At 43.5% G+C, this 14967-nt stretch overlaps 1 protein-coding gene across 3 annotated transcripts in view; it reads right to left on the bottom strand.

Moving 5' to 3' along the window:
• The window catches only part of TAF4 (TATA-box binding protein associated factor 4), a 123414-nt gene that overhangs the window by 25109 nt on the left and 83338 nt on the right, over nt 1–14967 (bottom strand). For 2 of the 3 annotated variants that reach the window (XM_053250887.1, XM_053250889.1), the window contains exons 6-12: nt 14228–14350; nt 12599–12688; nt 10469–10711; nt 9371–9521; nt 7393–7507; nt 3990–4159; nt 1377–1507 (exon numbers count right to left, since the gene is read on the bottom strand). In XM_053250887.1, the coding sequence (XP_053106862.1) occupies nt 1377–1507; nt 3990–4159; nt 7393–7507; nt 9371–9521; nt 10469–10711; nt 12599–12688; nt 14228–14350 (1023 nt within the window). The remainder of the gene's footprint in view (nt 1–1376; nt 1508–3989; nt 4160–7392; nt 7508–9370; nt 9522–10468; nt 10712–12598; nt 12689–14227; nt 14351–14967) is intronic. The other variant, XM_053250888.1, reaches the window with a different exon arrangement.

Raw genomic sequence — 14967 nt, 5'->3', positions numbered from 1 at the left:
TACTAACCATGTGCTCTGACACAGAGGTCCCTCCCCAGGGATTCAGTATAAGGCATGTGCATAAGTTCAAGACAATGTTAACTAGCCTATTCTGCAGTTGCAAGGAAGATGCCTCTCTGTTCCTCTGAGAGCCGATTTAAAAAATACATCATCTTGTTAAGGGTGCAGTATGGCTCCAATTTTAGTCTAGGAAAAAACACTCTAGCCCAGGTATCAAAGGTTTGGGAAACAACACTCCAAATAGAGAAGACATGCTACATGACTTTTCTTCTCCTAAACTGAAGTACTCCATTTTATTTATGTGATAAATGTTTCCCAGAAAGCTCATCTTTTCTTCCCCCAAAACATCTGAAGATGGTTAGGGAGAGAGCACATGAGACTTCTCCAGAGCCTCCCAGTGAACTCTGCAAAGGCTTTCTCAAGTCTGTGCTCAACAGTCTAGCCTTGTACCACAGTGGTCCTTCTCTAAGCTTTCTGCAACAACTCATAGGGCCTTCTGAGAAAGATCAGAAATAACTTTGATCAAGAGGGTGTCACTCCTTGACTTATTACGTGGCCTGACGCAATCTAGTCTCTCAGCAATCATTTCCCGTGTGTGGAAAATGAGAAATCACAGGATCCCACTTCCCACTCTGCGTGTGTATAGAACACATGGAGGAGAAAGCAGGGCCACACTCCCCCACCCCCAATACAGCAGTCATGCATTCAGCACCTCCCTTAGCCCGGCTCCGCGTGGTCGTGAGAACAGCCTCACTGTCAGCAACTTAAATCAAACCTTCCAATTTGCAACTACTTTATTTATTAAATCAGGGTTTCTTAACCTTGGGCCCCCAGATGTTGATAGACTACAACTCCCATCATCCCCAGCCATGTCCATTGTTGTAGTCCATCAACATCTCGGGGCCCAAGATTAAGAAACCCTATATTAAATTAATGAAAGGCAAACAGCCTTCAAAATAAACAAATAATTTTACTTGATAGCAGATTTAAGTAACCCACATCAACATTCCTCTTGTTGCCCAGAAAACACATCTTACATTCAAGATGACTTTCTATGTAAACTGCTTTGTGACTTTTTGTTATTTTGAAAAGCAGTATGTACATATTTGGAGGAAGAAGAAGAAGAAGAAGAAACAACAGTTTTTCTCAGGCAAAACTCAAACATTCATGTTCAGCTTCTGCCTTCACTTCAAAGGTTTGGTCTGGTGTGCCAAGCAAATAATTCCAACAGACCTGGTTGCCTTTGCTTATCACCACTGGCCTCCCTGTTAGGAAGGCTGCAAAAGCCGTTAATCACTGCCCAGAAGAGAGATCTCATTTAAACTGAGGTCAAAAGAACACAAGTTGCTAGACACTCAAACAATGGAAACAATTACCTTGTAAGACATATTCTTTTGCTGAGCAGTCTCCGATACCTTTTCCACTAGGTTTTGTAACCTCTGCTGTGTTACATGCGATACGTAGCTAACTACATCAGGATGGATTTCTGTTATTCCATGCTTTTTACCTGAGTTTCAAAGAAAAAGGGAAAGTATCTGATAAGTCTGGGGGTGCTTCTGGATCCGAGCCTCTCCCTGGTGTTCCAGGTTGAGGCAGTGGCCAGAGGTGCCTTCTGTCAGCTTCGGATGATACGCCAGCTGCATCCGTTTCTTGAGATAAATGACCTCAGAACAGTGGTACATATGCAGGTAACCTCCAGACTGAATTAATGCAATGCGCTATATGTGGGGCTGCCTTTGTATGTAGTCCAGAAACTACAGCTGGTTCAGAATGCGGCAGCCAGGTTAGTCTCTGAGTCATCTTGCAGATACCATATTACTCCTGTATTAAAAGAGCTACACTGGCTGCCGATACGTTTCCAGGCAAAATACAAGGTGCTGGTTATAACCTATAAAGCCCTAAACGGCTTGGGCACTGGGTATTTAAGTGAATGTCTTCTTAGTTGTGAGCCCCACAGCCCATTGAGATCATCAGGAGAGGTCCGTCTGCAGTTGCCACCAGCTCATCTGGTGGCAACTCGGAGACGGGCCTTCTCAGGTGCTGCCCCAAGGCTTTGGAATGCACTCCCTGCTGAAAAAAGAGCTTCCCCATTTCTGACAACTTTTTAAAAATCTTTAAAGACACATCTGTTCACCCAGGCTTTTAATTAAATACCATTTTAATAGTTTTGACATTGTTTTAAAATATTGTTTTAAGGTTTTAAATTGTTGTAATGTTTTAACTTTTTGCTGTCATTTATTTATCCAATGTTTTAATTTCTCTGTTGTCATTATTTGTTAACTAATGTTTTAACTTTTCTGTTATTTTTTTGTTGCAAACCTCCCATAGACTTAAGTTTTGGGTGGTATAAAAATATGTTAAATAGATAAATAGATAAATAAATAACAAGTTCAGCTAACTGTTGCAAAGGGCCCAGCTCATATATGCACGTGTGACTTCATTTCTCATCACTTGATTTGCAATTGAACATGTTAACTGATTTTTTGGAAAATACCTGTGACCCAAAGGTTCTGTCTGTGATGGAACATTCATATCACCAGTGATGAACAGGCATGTGCACAGCAGCCCTTTCAAAGTTAGTGACAGAATTGTAACTTGCAAACCAAAAGGCCCTATGTGCAAAGTCTGTTTGTTTGTTTTTTTCAGTCACAGCCTAGGACTTGCTAATATTCCAGAGCTAAATGAATTGTGCTGAAGGAAGCATACTGCTTAATAGTGATATTATTTTGAATCATCTCTCTTGCGAGTTTTTGCATGCAAGAGAATCTTTATTGGATTCCTTTTTTTGAAAACAAGTCTTTGAAGGTTCACTATGAGTTCCATCTTAGAGATGGAAGTAAGCTCAGAAGCGGAGGTCAGAAACTGACACAACGGAGACAACTAAGCTCAGAAACTAAGGTCAAGGGGGCTCAGTAGGAACATGAGAAGCTGCCATATACTGAGTAAAACCACAGGTCCATTTAGCTCAGTATTGTCTACACAGACTGGCAGTGGCTTCTCGAAGGTTGCAGACAGGAGTCTCAGCCTTATCTTAGAGATGTCAGGGAGAGAACTTGGAACCTTCTGCTCTTCCCAGAGCAGCTCCATCCCCAAAGGGGAATATTTTACAGTGCTCACATTTCTAGTCTCCCATTCATATGCAACCAGGGCAGACCCTGCTTAGCTAAGGGGACAAGTCATTTTTGCTACCACAAGACCAGCTCTCCTCTCAGTGAGACCAGTGTTATATTGCTTTTGCTATACAGGACAAAAAAAAAAATCTGGCAGTCATCTGCCATAGAAATCTGGTATAATAAATATGCATAATGGTTGGTTGGTTGGCTGGCGGGCTGATGCATAACTGTGACAATATCCTGATACAGCCTAAGCAGTATCCACTGGAAATGGGGTGAGCATGTGTGTGCATCCATTCACAAAATGTAACTGTGCACATGCACACATACAAATACGTGTGGTGTTGTCAGTCATAATTCCACTACAAAGGATCAGTTCATGTATTGCAGCAGAAAAACACATATTTTTCCATACAGATATGTCCCACTGGAAACTGGCCCATCAAGAGATCCTGATGGTTTGTACATGTTAGGGGTGCCCCAGTGTACACTAAAGATGTTAAGTGCACACTTAAAAATGATGTGAATGAGACAAACACATGTTTAGAAATGGGTATCCTACAGATACATGGGATGGGGTGCATCTCCTCCCTGAGTGCATTTCCTCCCTCAGTGGCAAACCTTGATTTAACATCTTATTTATTTATTATTTCTCTGTGTAAACTGCCCTGAGCCATTTTTGGAAGGGCGGTATAGAAATCAAATAAGTTAATAATAAATGATGATGATGATGATGATGATGATGATGATGATGATGATGATCAGAATGCTCCAGAGCTCAGGCACTTTCAACAGCTAGACAAACTTTCCATGAACTCTCAGGATTAACACAATTGGCATGTTTGTCAAGTTGTACGTACAGCAGCAGCAACTTACCTATTTCTAATATCCTTCTTTGCAAGGGTGCCGGGAGAAGGAAGGTTTCATCTTTACACGACCTCGTTAACGTGCCCACCAACTCAGAATTTGTGGCCAAGATACGCGCACTCTCTTCTGATAGGTTAACACCCGCCATCGATGCAACATCGTTAATATCATCATCATCCCTTCAGAAACAGAAACATTGCAATTACATTAAATCTGTTGTCATCTGGAATAAAAAAGGGCCAAGGGATTCACTAAACCATTTTGCAAGACCTCACAAAATTAGAAGACTGGATACTCTATTTTTATCACAGGAAGGCATCAAATTGAACATGAATAATCAGAACCCATGGTTCAAAAACGGCTTAGGCCCTGGGTATTTAAGAGAGCGTCTTCTTCACTATGAGCCCCACCACCCACTGAGGTCATCTGAGGAAGCCCATCTCCAATTACCGCCAACTGTTTTTAACTTGTTTTGTGCTATTGTTAACGGCCCAGAGATGAAAGTTTGGGGCGGTGTACAAACCTGATAGATAGATAGATAGATAGATAGATAGATAGATAGATAGATAGATAGATAGATAGATGTAGATATAGCCTTAGAAGGTCCATAGATTTTCAGAGAGGGAAATTCAATGACAGACAGTGATGGAGGGGGGGCAGTCTAAAAAACGTGACTTATGAGGCAGTTAGACCTATGTACATGTAGCCTAAATGAGCTGGGATCCTGCCAATCAGCTGTTTAGCAGGGAAGCAGGAGCAAGGGGACACAATCCAGCCTCCTGCTCTACCCCACAAACTTGGTGAGATTCCTGCTTCCTTTTACTGGGCTGTTGCAAACATCTCTCAGGCTACTGGATCAGGCAGGGAACTTGCACATGCAGGGCCCATCTGTGCGTGCCATTCCCATTTACACTCATTAAACCCAGTCTACTGAACTGAGGGGTGAGTATAACTGAATGGGAAGATAAGTTGTGAGTTTTTCAGTTAAGGCAAAAACTCTGCGTGAGTAAAAAGAAACGGAGACAAAAAGCAGGCTACACCGGGAGGAGATTCTCATGATCCACCAAAAGCGGGCTAAGGGAGCCTCCGCTAACCCCGTCTATTTGATCACGTGTTGCCGCGGTGCGGCTCCGTGCCGTGGCAACACATGAGGAGACCTTCACGGGGAGGTTGGGTCCCTCCAGGATGCTCTGCACACTCGCATGGGGCATACTGGAACTTCTGGGGGCCGTGAGGCCCCCGATCCCGGCAGTCGTGTGGGCAGCCGATCCAGCTGCCCAGGGCTGCTTCCCTGCTCGTCTGCGGGGAAAGCAGGCTAAGCCCGCTCTCCCTGCAAACCCTTTCCCGGAGAGTCTCACTGATCATATGATTATGATTATGGGGAAGGCTTTTTAAAAAATCAGTTCCCTGAAGAGCTTCCATTACCTCTTGCACTTGTCTCGTTAACTCTATTGCTTTGGTGATTCTCAAATGGTGGGACAGATGGCACGAGAAACTTTGCTGAGGTCTGAGGAGCAAGGAGGCAGCACTGAAAAAGAAGGTGAGCTGATGGTGCTCCGCCATGTCCAGCAGGGGGTGTTATTACCCAACAAAAAGGTAAAATTAAGGGAAGGGGGCTCTAGTTTAGCTTCCTGCACATTGGTAGCACTGCCCCTCCTCTTCCTTGCTACAGGAAGAATAAGCATGATGGTTCCCAGTTGGGGGAGTGTGTGGGGAGAGGTCTTATCATTCCCTCTCATACTTGGAAACAGAGGAAGACAAACAAAAAGAGGGAAGGATGAAAAACACAGCAATTCCCTTCTAGGGATCATCTTTTAATGGATGGGAAGCCGGAGATCCTTCCCATGCCCCCTAATATTTGTGGAGAAACAACAACAACAACAACAACAACAAGACAACTGTGCACTAAAAAGAAGAAGAAGAAGAAGAAATAATAATCCTTTCTGTTTCTTTCACATGCTCCTAAAATCAAGGGGTGCTTTTAGGCATTTATTAAGAATGTCTTCCTTTTATTCCGAGGAGCTATTGCTCCTCCACCAGATAATGGATTCCTCCTGGGATTTTCCTTTTGAGTATCTCATGCAAATGAGAGGATAGCCAAAAAAGACAGAAGAGACAAAAAGGTCCGGGTCCAGAATCTTTAATAGCCCTTAGCCCTGGCTTTTTAGTTTAGAAAAAAGATGACTGCAGGGAGACATGATAGAGGTCTATAAAATCATGCATGGTGTGGAGAAAATTTTCTCCCACTCACATGACACTAGAACAGGCCTGCTCAACTTCGGCCCTCCTGCAGATGTTGGCCTACAATTCCCATAATCCCTGGCTATTGGCCCCTGTGGCTGGGGCTTATGGGAGTTGTAGTCCAAAAACAGCTGGGGGGCCTAAGTTGAGCAGGACTGTGATCAGGCATGCCCTCTTGCACTGGTGCAACACTAGCCTGCAACACAAACTCCCAACTTAGCGGAACTAGGTTGCGCAACATCCTTGCATTAGTGCAACATCTTTGCAGTAGTGCCGCATTAGTCTAGATATCAACCAGTCACCCCATTTTTGTTGTATGATTGCAAGGAGATGAAGAGGAAATCTGTTGTTGCACTAGAACCAGGGGTCATCCCATGAAATTGATTGCCTGGAAATTTAGGACCAACAAATGGAAGTACTTTTTCACACAATGCATAATCAACTTGTGGAATTCTCTGCCACAAGATGTGGTGACAGGCAACAACCTGGATGGCTTTAAGAGGGGTTTGGATAACTTCATGGAGGAGAGGTCTGTCAACGGCTACTAGTCTGAGGGCTACAGACCACCTCCAGCCTCAAAGGAAGGATGCCTCTGAGTACCAGTTGCAAGGTAGTAACATCAGGAGAGAGGGCATGCCCTCAACTCCTGCCTGTAGGCTTCCAGCAGCATGTGGTGGACCACTGTGGGTAACAGGATGCTGGACTAGATGGGCCTTGGGCCTGATCCAGCAGGGTTGTTCTTGTGTTCTTATGATCAACGGAGTATCATACACAGCACTAAGCTACAAGCAGACAGCCACACAGGAGGATATCATGCATTCACCTATCAAACAGATAGGGAGGAATAGTGTCTATTTAGAAGTTCTACACATATCTCCCCCATACTTGCCTCATTGTAAAAGATTTAAGAAACACTGAGCTAGAGGGTAAATGTAGCACGGAACAACATAGTCTGGATGAGTAAAGTGTGCTCTCTTTTCTGGTCCAAAGAAGCTCCTAGAAAATATGATTATTTATCTGATGGAGGGGGGCTGATCTGCAACTCTATGTGGTCAAAAATGCATCATAAACCAAAGAAAAGGTCCAAGCAGGTATCTCTTGCAGACACAATTGTCACCTTCCCCGCCTATACCCCACAAGTTTTTTTGCCCTCACAAACAGGATTCCTTACCTAAAAGAACCTCCCCCAGGTTCTTTGAGTTTGTTTTTCTGAGCAGCTGCTGCTTGAGTTGAAAGAGCGGAAAGAGCTTTGGTTCCAGGTAATACTGTCTGTTTTACCACAGGGACTGTAAGAAAAGGAAAGCAAGAGTAATGGTCTGTGTGTCATATTAGCACGGCAAAAACTGCAGCACGTGTTATGCAAAATAAGAGAAATTACACAGATACACCCAATTTGCAACATGTAAGCAGCTCACAGAATCTAGCATTTTTTGGGGCAGAATTAAAAATGGGGGATTGATTGATTGATGTATTTATTTATTTATTTATTTATTTGATTTTTATACCGCCCTTCCAAGCTGGCTCAGGGCGGTTTACAATTAAAAAACAGAAATCATTAAAAACAATTAAAATAGAAATACAAATATAAACATCAAATTTAAAAACATCAACACAATTAAACTATCAAAACAATTAAAACCCTAAAAACCAGGTTAAGATTAAAACAATTAAAACTAAATTAAAAACCCTGAAAGGCCAGGCCAAACAGATAGGTTTTAAGGGCTCTCTTGAAGGACAGCAAAGAATTACGATTACGAATTTCTGCCGGGAGTGCATTCCACAGTCCAGGAGCAGCCACAGAGAAGGCCCGCCTCTGAGTCGCCACCAGACGAACCGGTGGTAACTGGAAACGGACCTCCCCAGATGACCTTAAGATGAGAATAGGGGACGTGCAGTCCTAGCCAAGGAGCTGTGCAGTTTGTTACTTGAGACGCTTGCTCAAGAAATATTGCAGGGAAACAGATTATTATTTTTTAAGTGTGATGCACAGTATTGTGTGGATAGAAAACTTCAGAGTAGACACTGGAGAAGCCATTTTTAAATCTTCGCCAAGGAGCAAGTGAAAGCTGCCCATAGAGCTCAATACAGAAAGCCAATATGCTAACGTAGTTGTGGCTGAGCAGCAGTGTTCCCTCCCCACAACAGAATAAAGAGATGTGTCCCTGCTCGAACTCAGGTCTTATTTGGTGTGGGGAAACATGGGTTTTTAAAATGTGTTTAGAAGCTTTAAAAATTAGCCCTCCCGATAAGGGCTATTTATAAGGGCAAGAAGCCTCCCCCCCCACAAAAAACCCCAGCCTATTTTCGGCTATTTTCAGCCGACCAGAAACTTAATCCCCGCAATCCCATAGCCCTCAGATTCGGTATTCGCGGTTTCCATATCCGTGGCTGCAAGCCCCACAAATATCGAGGTTCACCTGTACAGTCTATTGCAGGGAAAAGGAGCCCCCGAGACTGAGTGTGAGTGTTTCATGCCAACCCAACAATGCAACCCGCTATAATACTGCAGGGTTGGGGTTCAGGCTGAGAGAGTAGCATGCAACAACCCTGCAATGGAGTTTAATACTGCAAATTAGAAATGGGATTGGGGCTAGTTTAGATTTCCAGCCAAAAGTTCCATCAAAACACGTTTCATTTTTCAGCAAAGGTCAATCTTCTGTACAACCCACACTGCATTTTAAATGTCTGAGAGAATATAGTAAGACTGATGTCGGAAAGCGACTTCTGTCTTTGCTGCTACCTTTTGATTTTTCAGTGGGCATACTACTGACCAATCACAGCTACACTAAAACCCTCAATTTCTCCACTGATTTCTATGGACATCTTTCACTTCTGTCACCGGGAGAAAAAGTCTAAAAGAACCAAAAGCTGAGCCTCGTGTGCCTTTTTAATAATTAAGTCTGAGGCAGAAAACACACACTGCTTGCCATCAACCCCAGATCCAATACTTTAGCAAAACATTTCCTGTACAATTTTTCTGTCTTTCAAGAATCCAGCCCCAAACATCACACTCTTGAATCAATGGACCATCAAGCTTTTCCAACAAAGCTTTTCTGGTCACAGTTTTGTGACAAGACCACCAGATGTGGCTTTACTGTTAACAAAGAAAAAGAAATTTTGCAGTCTTAAAGAGAATGCTTCCTTCTTACCTGCCTGAAGTGGATTCAGCTGAATTTGTGGAGGAGCGGTAAGCATAATACGACTGTGGGGTGGCCTCAAGGCTACCATAGGGGTCTGTGTCAATGTCACCTGCGGAGGAGGCCTAATCAACGTGCCTGGCTTTTGAGACTGCTGGATAACCTGGAAACATTTGGAGAGAGAACAAACATCTTAATAACCAGGTGAGGAAAAGGCATTTTTTAAAAGATCTGGGAAACAAACAACTATTCAGATCTTTCTCCACCATAGTCAAGTAACCATGGTTGGCCACAAATGGCTACTAAAACTTCTTTGGCTTCTGGAGCATTTCAAATACCCAGCTACTCTCTCAAGTTGAAGGGGAGGGGGTCAGAGGGATAAAGCTTAAGTCTAAGCTGAATGGGCAACAATGTACGTTAAAAATATGCTTCCCAATTAGTCTAATATGGGCTGCGCAACTGATGGCCTAAAAGCAGCAGGGGAGGGGGGTCTTTGACTTGTTTTATGGAGCCCTTGAGTAACAGTCCCCACCTATTTATGCTGCATGCTGTCTACATGAAATGGTACCACTAAAATCCTGTCTACTAAAATAAATTAACACAACATTAAAAGGATTAAGCCCACTCCATTCAAAGTAGACTGCCAGTCTGTCACACTCAGGGGGTAAGGACACATACAGTGGAGAAGTGGGAGAGGGGTCTTTAACACCTTCCTTGCCTGCCTCCTCTCAGGTCCAAACTGCTTGCACACACACACGCACGCACACACACACACCGCTTCTCCTTTGCAATATGCTTTTGGAACCCAGTTGGGAATTATTTGGAGATTTTAAAAAAATGGCAGATGTGATAAGGGTTAAGCAAGCAAACACACAAACACACACACACACACTTCTTCACATTGCCCCCTCCTGAAACTATTTCCGCAAAGGCGAAAGAAAGGCCATTGAGGGGTTATTTACACACATCTGTGAGTGAAATCCAACTTGGTCCTGGATATGCATGAAATACCAGTCAGGCAACCCTTTAACATTTGCTTATGCCCCCTGCTAGCTAGCTTTGAGGAGAAAGAGGTCCCCCTGTTGTATTGATTCCTTTTGGTCTACACACCACCTGCGTGGGCTGCCCTTGTTTGCCAACCCCAACTTGCGTTGGCTGCGACAGGCTGATGACTGGCTGCTGCAAGGTACTCGTTACGGTGGCAGTGGTCTTCCCCGCTGTGCGCTGGACAGAGCCACTCAACATCACGGCTGTAAGCGCGGTCGTGGGCTGCGTTAAGGGCTGCTGATGTTGGCTTTGCTGAATGAAAGCCGCTGAATCTGGAGTCAGCTGTCTCAGGGCAGGTAAGCTCCGCTGAAGGAGAAGAGGAGAGGAGAGAAATGAACGAGATACTGTTCCATACAGACTGCTAATAATACTCACCCAACATTTTCATCAAATCTCATTTATTCTACCAGGTCTAAAGACATCCATTACAAGTTGTGGCCTTACATTATCTGCACGTGAACTGGACTTCATTTTAACCTACCAGTGTACAGGGGGGAAGGGGCTGCTATACAGTCAAGGATCGGGCATTATCTCAAGGCTGTTAGCCAGAGATAAAAATCTTTGTCTAGAACAAGGAATCCCAGGATGTAGTTGCCATGCTTGCTTGCTTCCTTTGCCTGTAGAATCATTCGCAGATGACCATGTTTCTCAGCGGCTCAATGAACTCTTCCCCTCTTGAGTTGACTGTCTGGCTATGGTTTTTCATAACAGCAAAGCAAATCAAGATTTTCCCAGTGCTGTCTTTCAACTGTCTTCAGTAAGTGATTCACCACATCACTGTAGCATAGTGGCCAACAGTGTGAAGCAGGAAGCCTGCAGTTCAAATCTCCCACTGCCGTGAACCCGCTAGTGACATTAAGGAAACCAGTGATCTCTCTCGCAGCTTCAGACCTCCCCTGCCACCCGCAACGCAGGGGATACCAATAACTTCACAGGCTTGCTATATGGACTTCTGAGATCACGGCCCAGTTCAGACATTATATTCCCAGTCCAAATAACCACTGTTTGTTGGATCAAGAATGCTCCATGTGCCCGTGCACGGTCTCCTTCCCTTGTGTGCCCAGCTTAGTAGAAAGCAGCCTGGTTTGAACCACAGTTTGCTGCAATATCTGAACTGGGAAAATAAGGTTTGAGAACTTCCTACAAACCAAGATTATACATCAGAATAAGCCACAGTTTCCCAGCGTAGGCAGTTTGACAAACCAGCAGTCTTCTAGTAAGCTGGGTGCAGGAGGAAGAGAGACAGCACACAGGTGCACAGCATAGTCCCGCTCCAACAAACAGTGGCTGACATCCTGGCTAATGCTGTGTGCCTGCTTCTAACAATTAGGGATGTGCACGAACTGAGGTTTGGCACCGAACCAGTTCGGATGAAGTCCAACCCTTCCTTCTGCAGCGGCGCTTCTACCAAGTAACTGCACGTGGCGCCAGCATGCACATGGTGTCTGCGCATGCGCAGGCACCATTTGCATGGTCAGAAACACCATGTGGACCACAAAAATGACACCTGCATATGTGTGTGTGTGTCGGCGCCATGGTAAGGACCCGCTCTCCCTTTTTTTCTTCTTTTTTTAAGATTCCACTTCCTGCTGCGCCAAACCAGTGCACGAACCTCAGTTTGTGCACATACCTACTAACAATAGTGTGCTCGCAACACAGCCTCCAGGCTAGTTCCCATGGCTCTGGAGCATGGGTGCTCTTGTGCAAGAGCACAACTATTTTCGACACTCTCTCCATACTCCAGAAGTGATCTGTTGCAGCAGAAACATGTCCCTGAGTGCCTGTTCTTTGGAAGTGGATGTGCGTGCACACTGTTCCTAGAAACACACACAAAGCATTAGGTAGGATGTCAGCCAGTCTGGGAAAGTGATGTATGAATTGGACCAATGTCTGCAATGCTAGAGCAGAAATCAGGAATGGGAAGCCTCTGGCCCAAATTTAGCTCTCTAACAGGTGCTCACTTTTCTGCTGAACTCCCAACCTTCTACTTCATCAAACCTCCCTCTGATTTCCCTTAAATCTTACAAAAGGTAGAGGGGAGAAAGAATTGTACATTCGAATACACAGTTAGTCATCTTTATTACTCTGAACTGGGATCACTTTTAACAATATGTGGTGCTTGTACCTTCTTTACTAAAAGGGGCATGGCAGGTTGCTCTGGAAGACGCAACAAGCCGGAAGTGATATTATTACCTTCAAGAAAGGCACAAGGTAGGGTTGAGGTGAAGAATTAAGTTCCCGGTACAGCCTGCCGGTGAAGTCTTCTGCTTCAATTTTTCCATCCTGTGGGACAAATTTTAGATTCAAATTATCTAGATAATGAACTATGGATATTAAGGCCTTAGCCTCACCTTAACATATTTCATTGGCTAAATTAAAAGACTGAAACGTGGTACTCTTTACAGTACAATCTAAATATCCATCAAACATAACAATGCAAACCTCCTATTAAATCCAGTTTAAAACACATATTAAAATCCATCTGAGCTACTCTTATTTTCTGTGCTCATATAGCAACCCCCCCAATGATTTCAAAACAATAGTGACAAGTTGTTCAGTCACATGCATTTTGGTCAGGCTTTTGTTCAGTTCAATTGGTTTTTCATTGCCTATTAATTCAAACTTTTTATTGGAGGATTCAGTTGTTTCCCCCCAAAACTGGAGTCTAAAAACTGGCCCTATCCAATCCCAGCACAGAATCCTTCCAGCGGCTCTTGCTGATACCTGCCTTTATGGGTTTTTTTTTAGATTGCAAGCCCTTTGGGGACAGGGGATCATCTTATTTATGTATTATTTATTTTTCTATGTAAACCGCTTTGAGAACTTTGGTTGAAGAGCAGTATAGAAATAGTAATAGTAGTAAAGAGCACATCCATAGGTAGCCATCGAAGGCTGGGATCAGACATAATGCAAAACAATCATTTGTTTAAACCATGGCTTGCTGTTATGTCCAAACCTAAGCCTACCCATAATTCATGGTTCATTTTGACCCAACAAACCAGGATCTGAAACTATGGTTTGAAGTTGGTTTGCAACTACAGGTAGGGCTGGTTCAGACATCACGCAAAACCTCAAAGCCAGGCTCTGCATGATATCTCTGAGCCTTGGAACTGCATGCTCCCCACATATGACCTTATGAAGCTAAATCCTAAGCAGATGTAAAAAGAAAGGCATCCAGGCAGCTCTAAATAATAGTTTGTCTGCTGTGTCTGGAAGCGCAAGCCATGGTTCGAGTCCTCAGCTATGGTTAGTAGTAGTACAAACCATGGCTTGCTTTATATCTGAATCCAGCCGAACAGGTTCTTTAGTGTTTATGCCACATGTACAGGTTCTATCTTTGCAAGTTTTGTTATTTAATAAACACAAGTTTGTTTTCAGAAAATTGCCCTTGAGAGAAGAATCCAATATTTTGTTTTTAAAGTGCAACTTTTTAACATTTTGAGATTGTTCTAGGTTCTTAATTCTAAGAACCTAGAGTTCCTAGAACTCTTTACTATGTTGAATTTCATTTTCAAAAAACCTGAAGTTTGGTTTTTTCACAAATAAAAACAAGATATCAAACAAATTGTTACAACCCTTCCTTTCTGGCTCACCCACACTCTGAAAAGGGACTTTATGACTAGCAATCTTAATCCATCGTGTACTATTTCAAATACTGCTTATGGTACTCTTTATTCAACATACACATGAAAGGTATCTGCTATGCTTTCTGATTTGCAAATATTTGTACATATTCATGAAGATTTGTTGGAAGCCATGTTTCAATCTACGTTTCTGAAGCTATATTTCATAACTGTCTCTCTTGATTAGGCTGTGTCTTACCAGCAGGTTCTGGACTAGTTCTTTCACATTAGCTGCAGTCTCTGTCGACTGTTTTCCAGAAGAGGCCAGTTTTATTAGTGTAGAGAGAAAATTCTTGCATTTCTTAACATTTTCCATGGTTTCCTGTTGGAGGGAAAGTAGTAGAGTACAGTGAGTTTTTAAATTTTAAATATATTTGCATTTTGGCTAACAGACTAGAACCCAAATCAAGCCAACCATTTGGCAAGTAATTCATTGCCACAACAAGGTCATTCACATGACTGGTTCCCTGAAGTGGGAAGGGCAGGCGGGGAGAAAGGCAGGATCGAACCTACCTTCCCACCAGATGGTCACTAATTCTTATGTTCTATTCTTATGTTTCTTATGAAGTATTCTTAATTTATTCTTAATTCTTGCTATTCTTATGTTCTTATGAAGTATTTTTTCACACAATGCATAATCAACTTGTGGAATTCTCTGCCACAATATGTGGTGAGAGCCAACAACCTGAATGGCTTTAAGAGGGACTTGGATAACTTCATGGAGGAGAGTTCTATCAACTGCTACTAGTCAGAGGGCCACCTCCAGCCTCAAAGGCAGGATGCCTCTGAGTACCAGTTGCAGGGGAGTAACAGCAGGAGAGAGGGCATGCCCTCAGCTCCTGCCTGTGGCTTCCAGCGGCACCTGGTGGGCCACTGTGCGAAACAGGATGCTGGACTAGATGGGCCTTCTTGGGGCCCGATCCAGCAGGGCTGTTCTTA

This window comes from Hemicordylus capensis, chromosome 4 (genome assembly GCF_027244095.1).
Source record: "Hemicordylus capensis ecotype Gifberg chromosome 4, rHemCap1.1.pri, whole genome shotgun sequence".
NCBI classification, from domain to species: Eukaryota; Metazoa; Chordata; class Lepidosauria; order Squamata; family Cordylidae; genus Hemicordylus; species Hemicordylus capensis.
The sequence above is the reverse complement of the archived record's forward strand: the minus strand, read 5'-3'. Positions and strand labels throughout refer to the sequence as shown.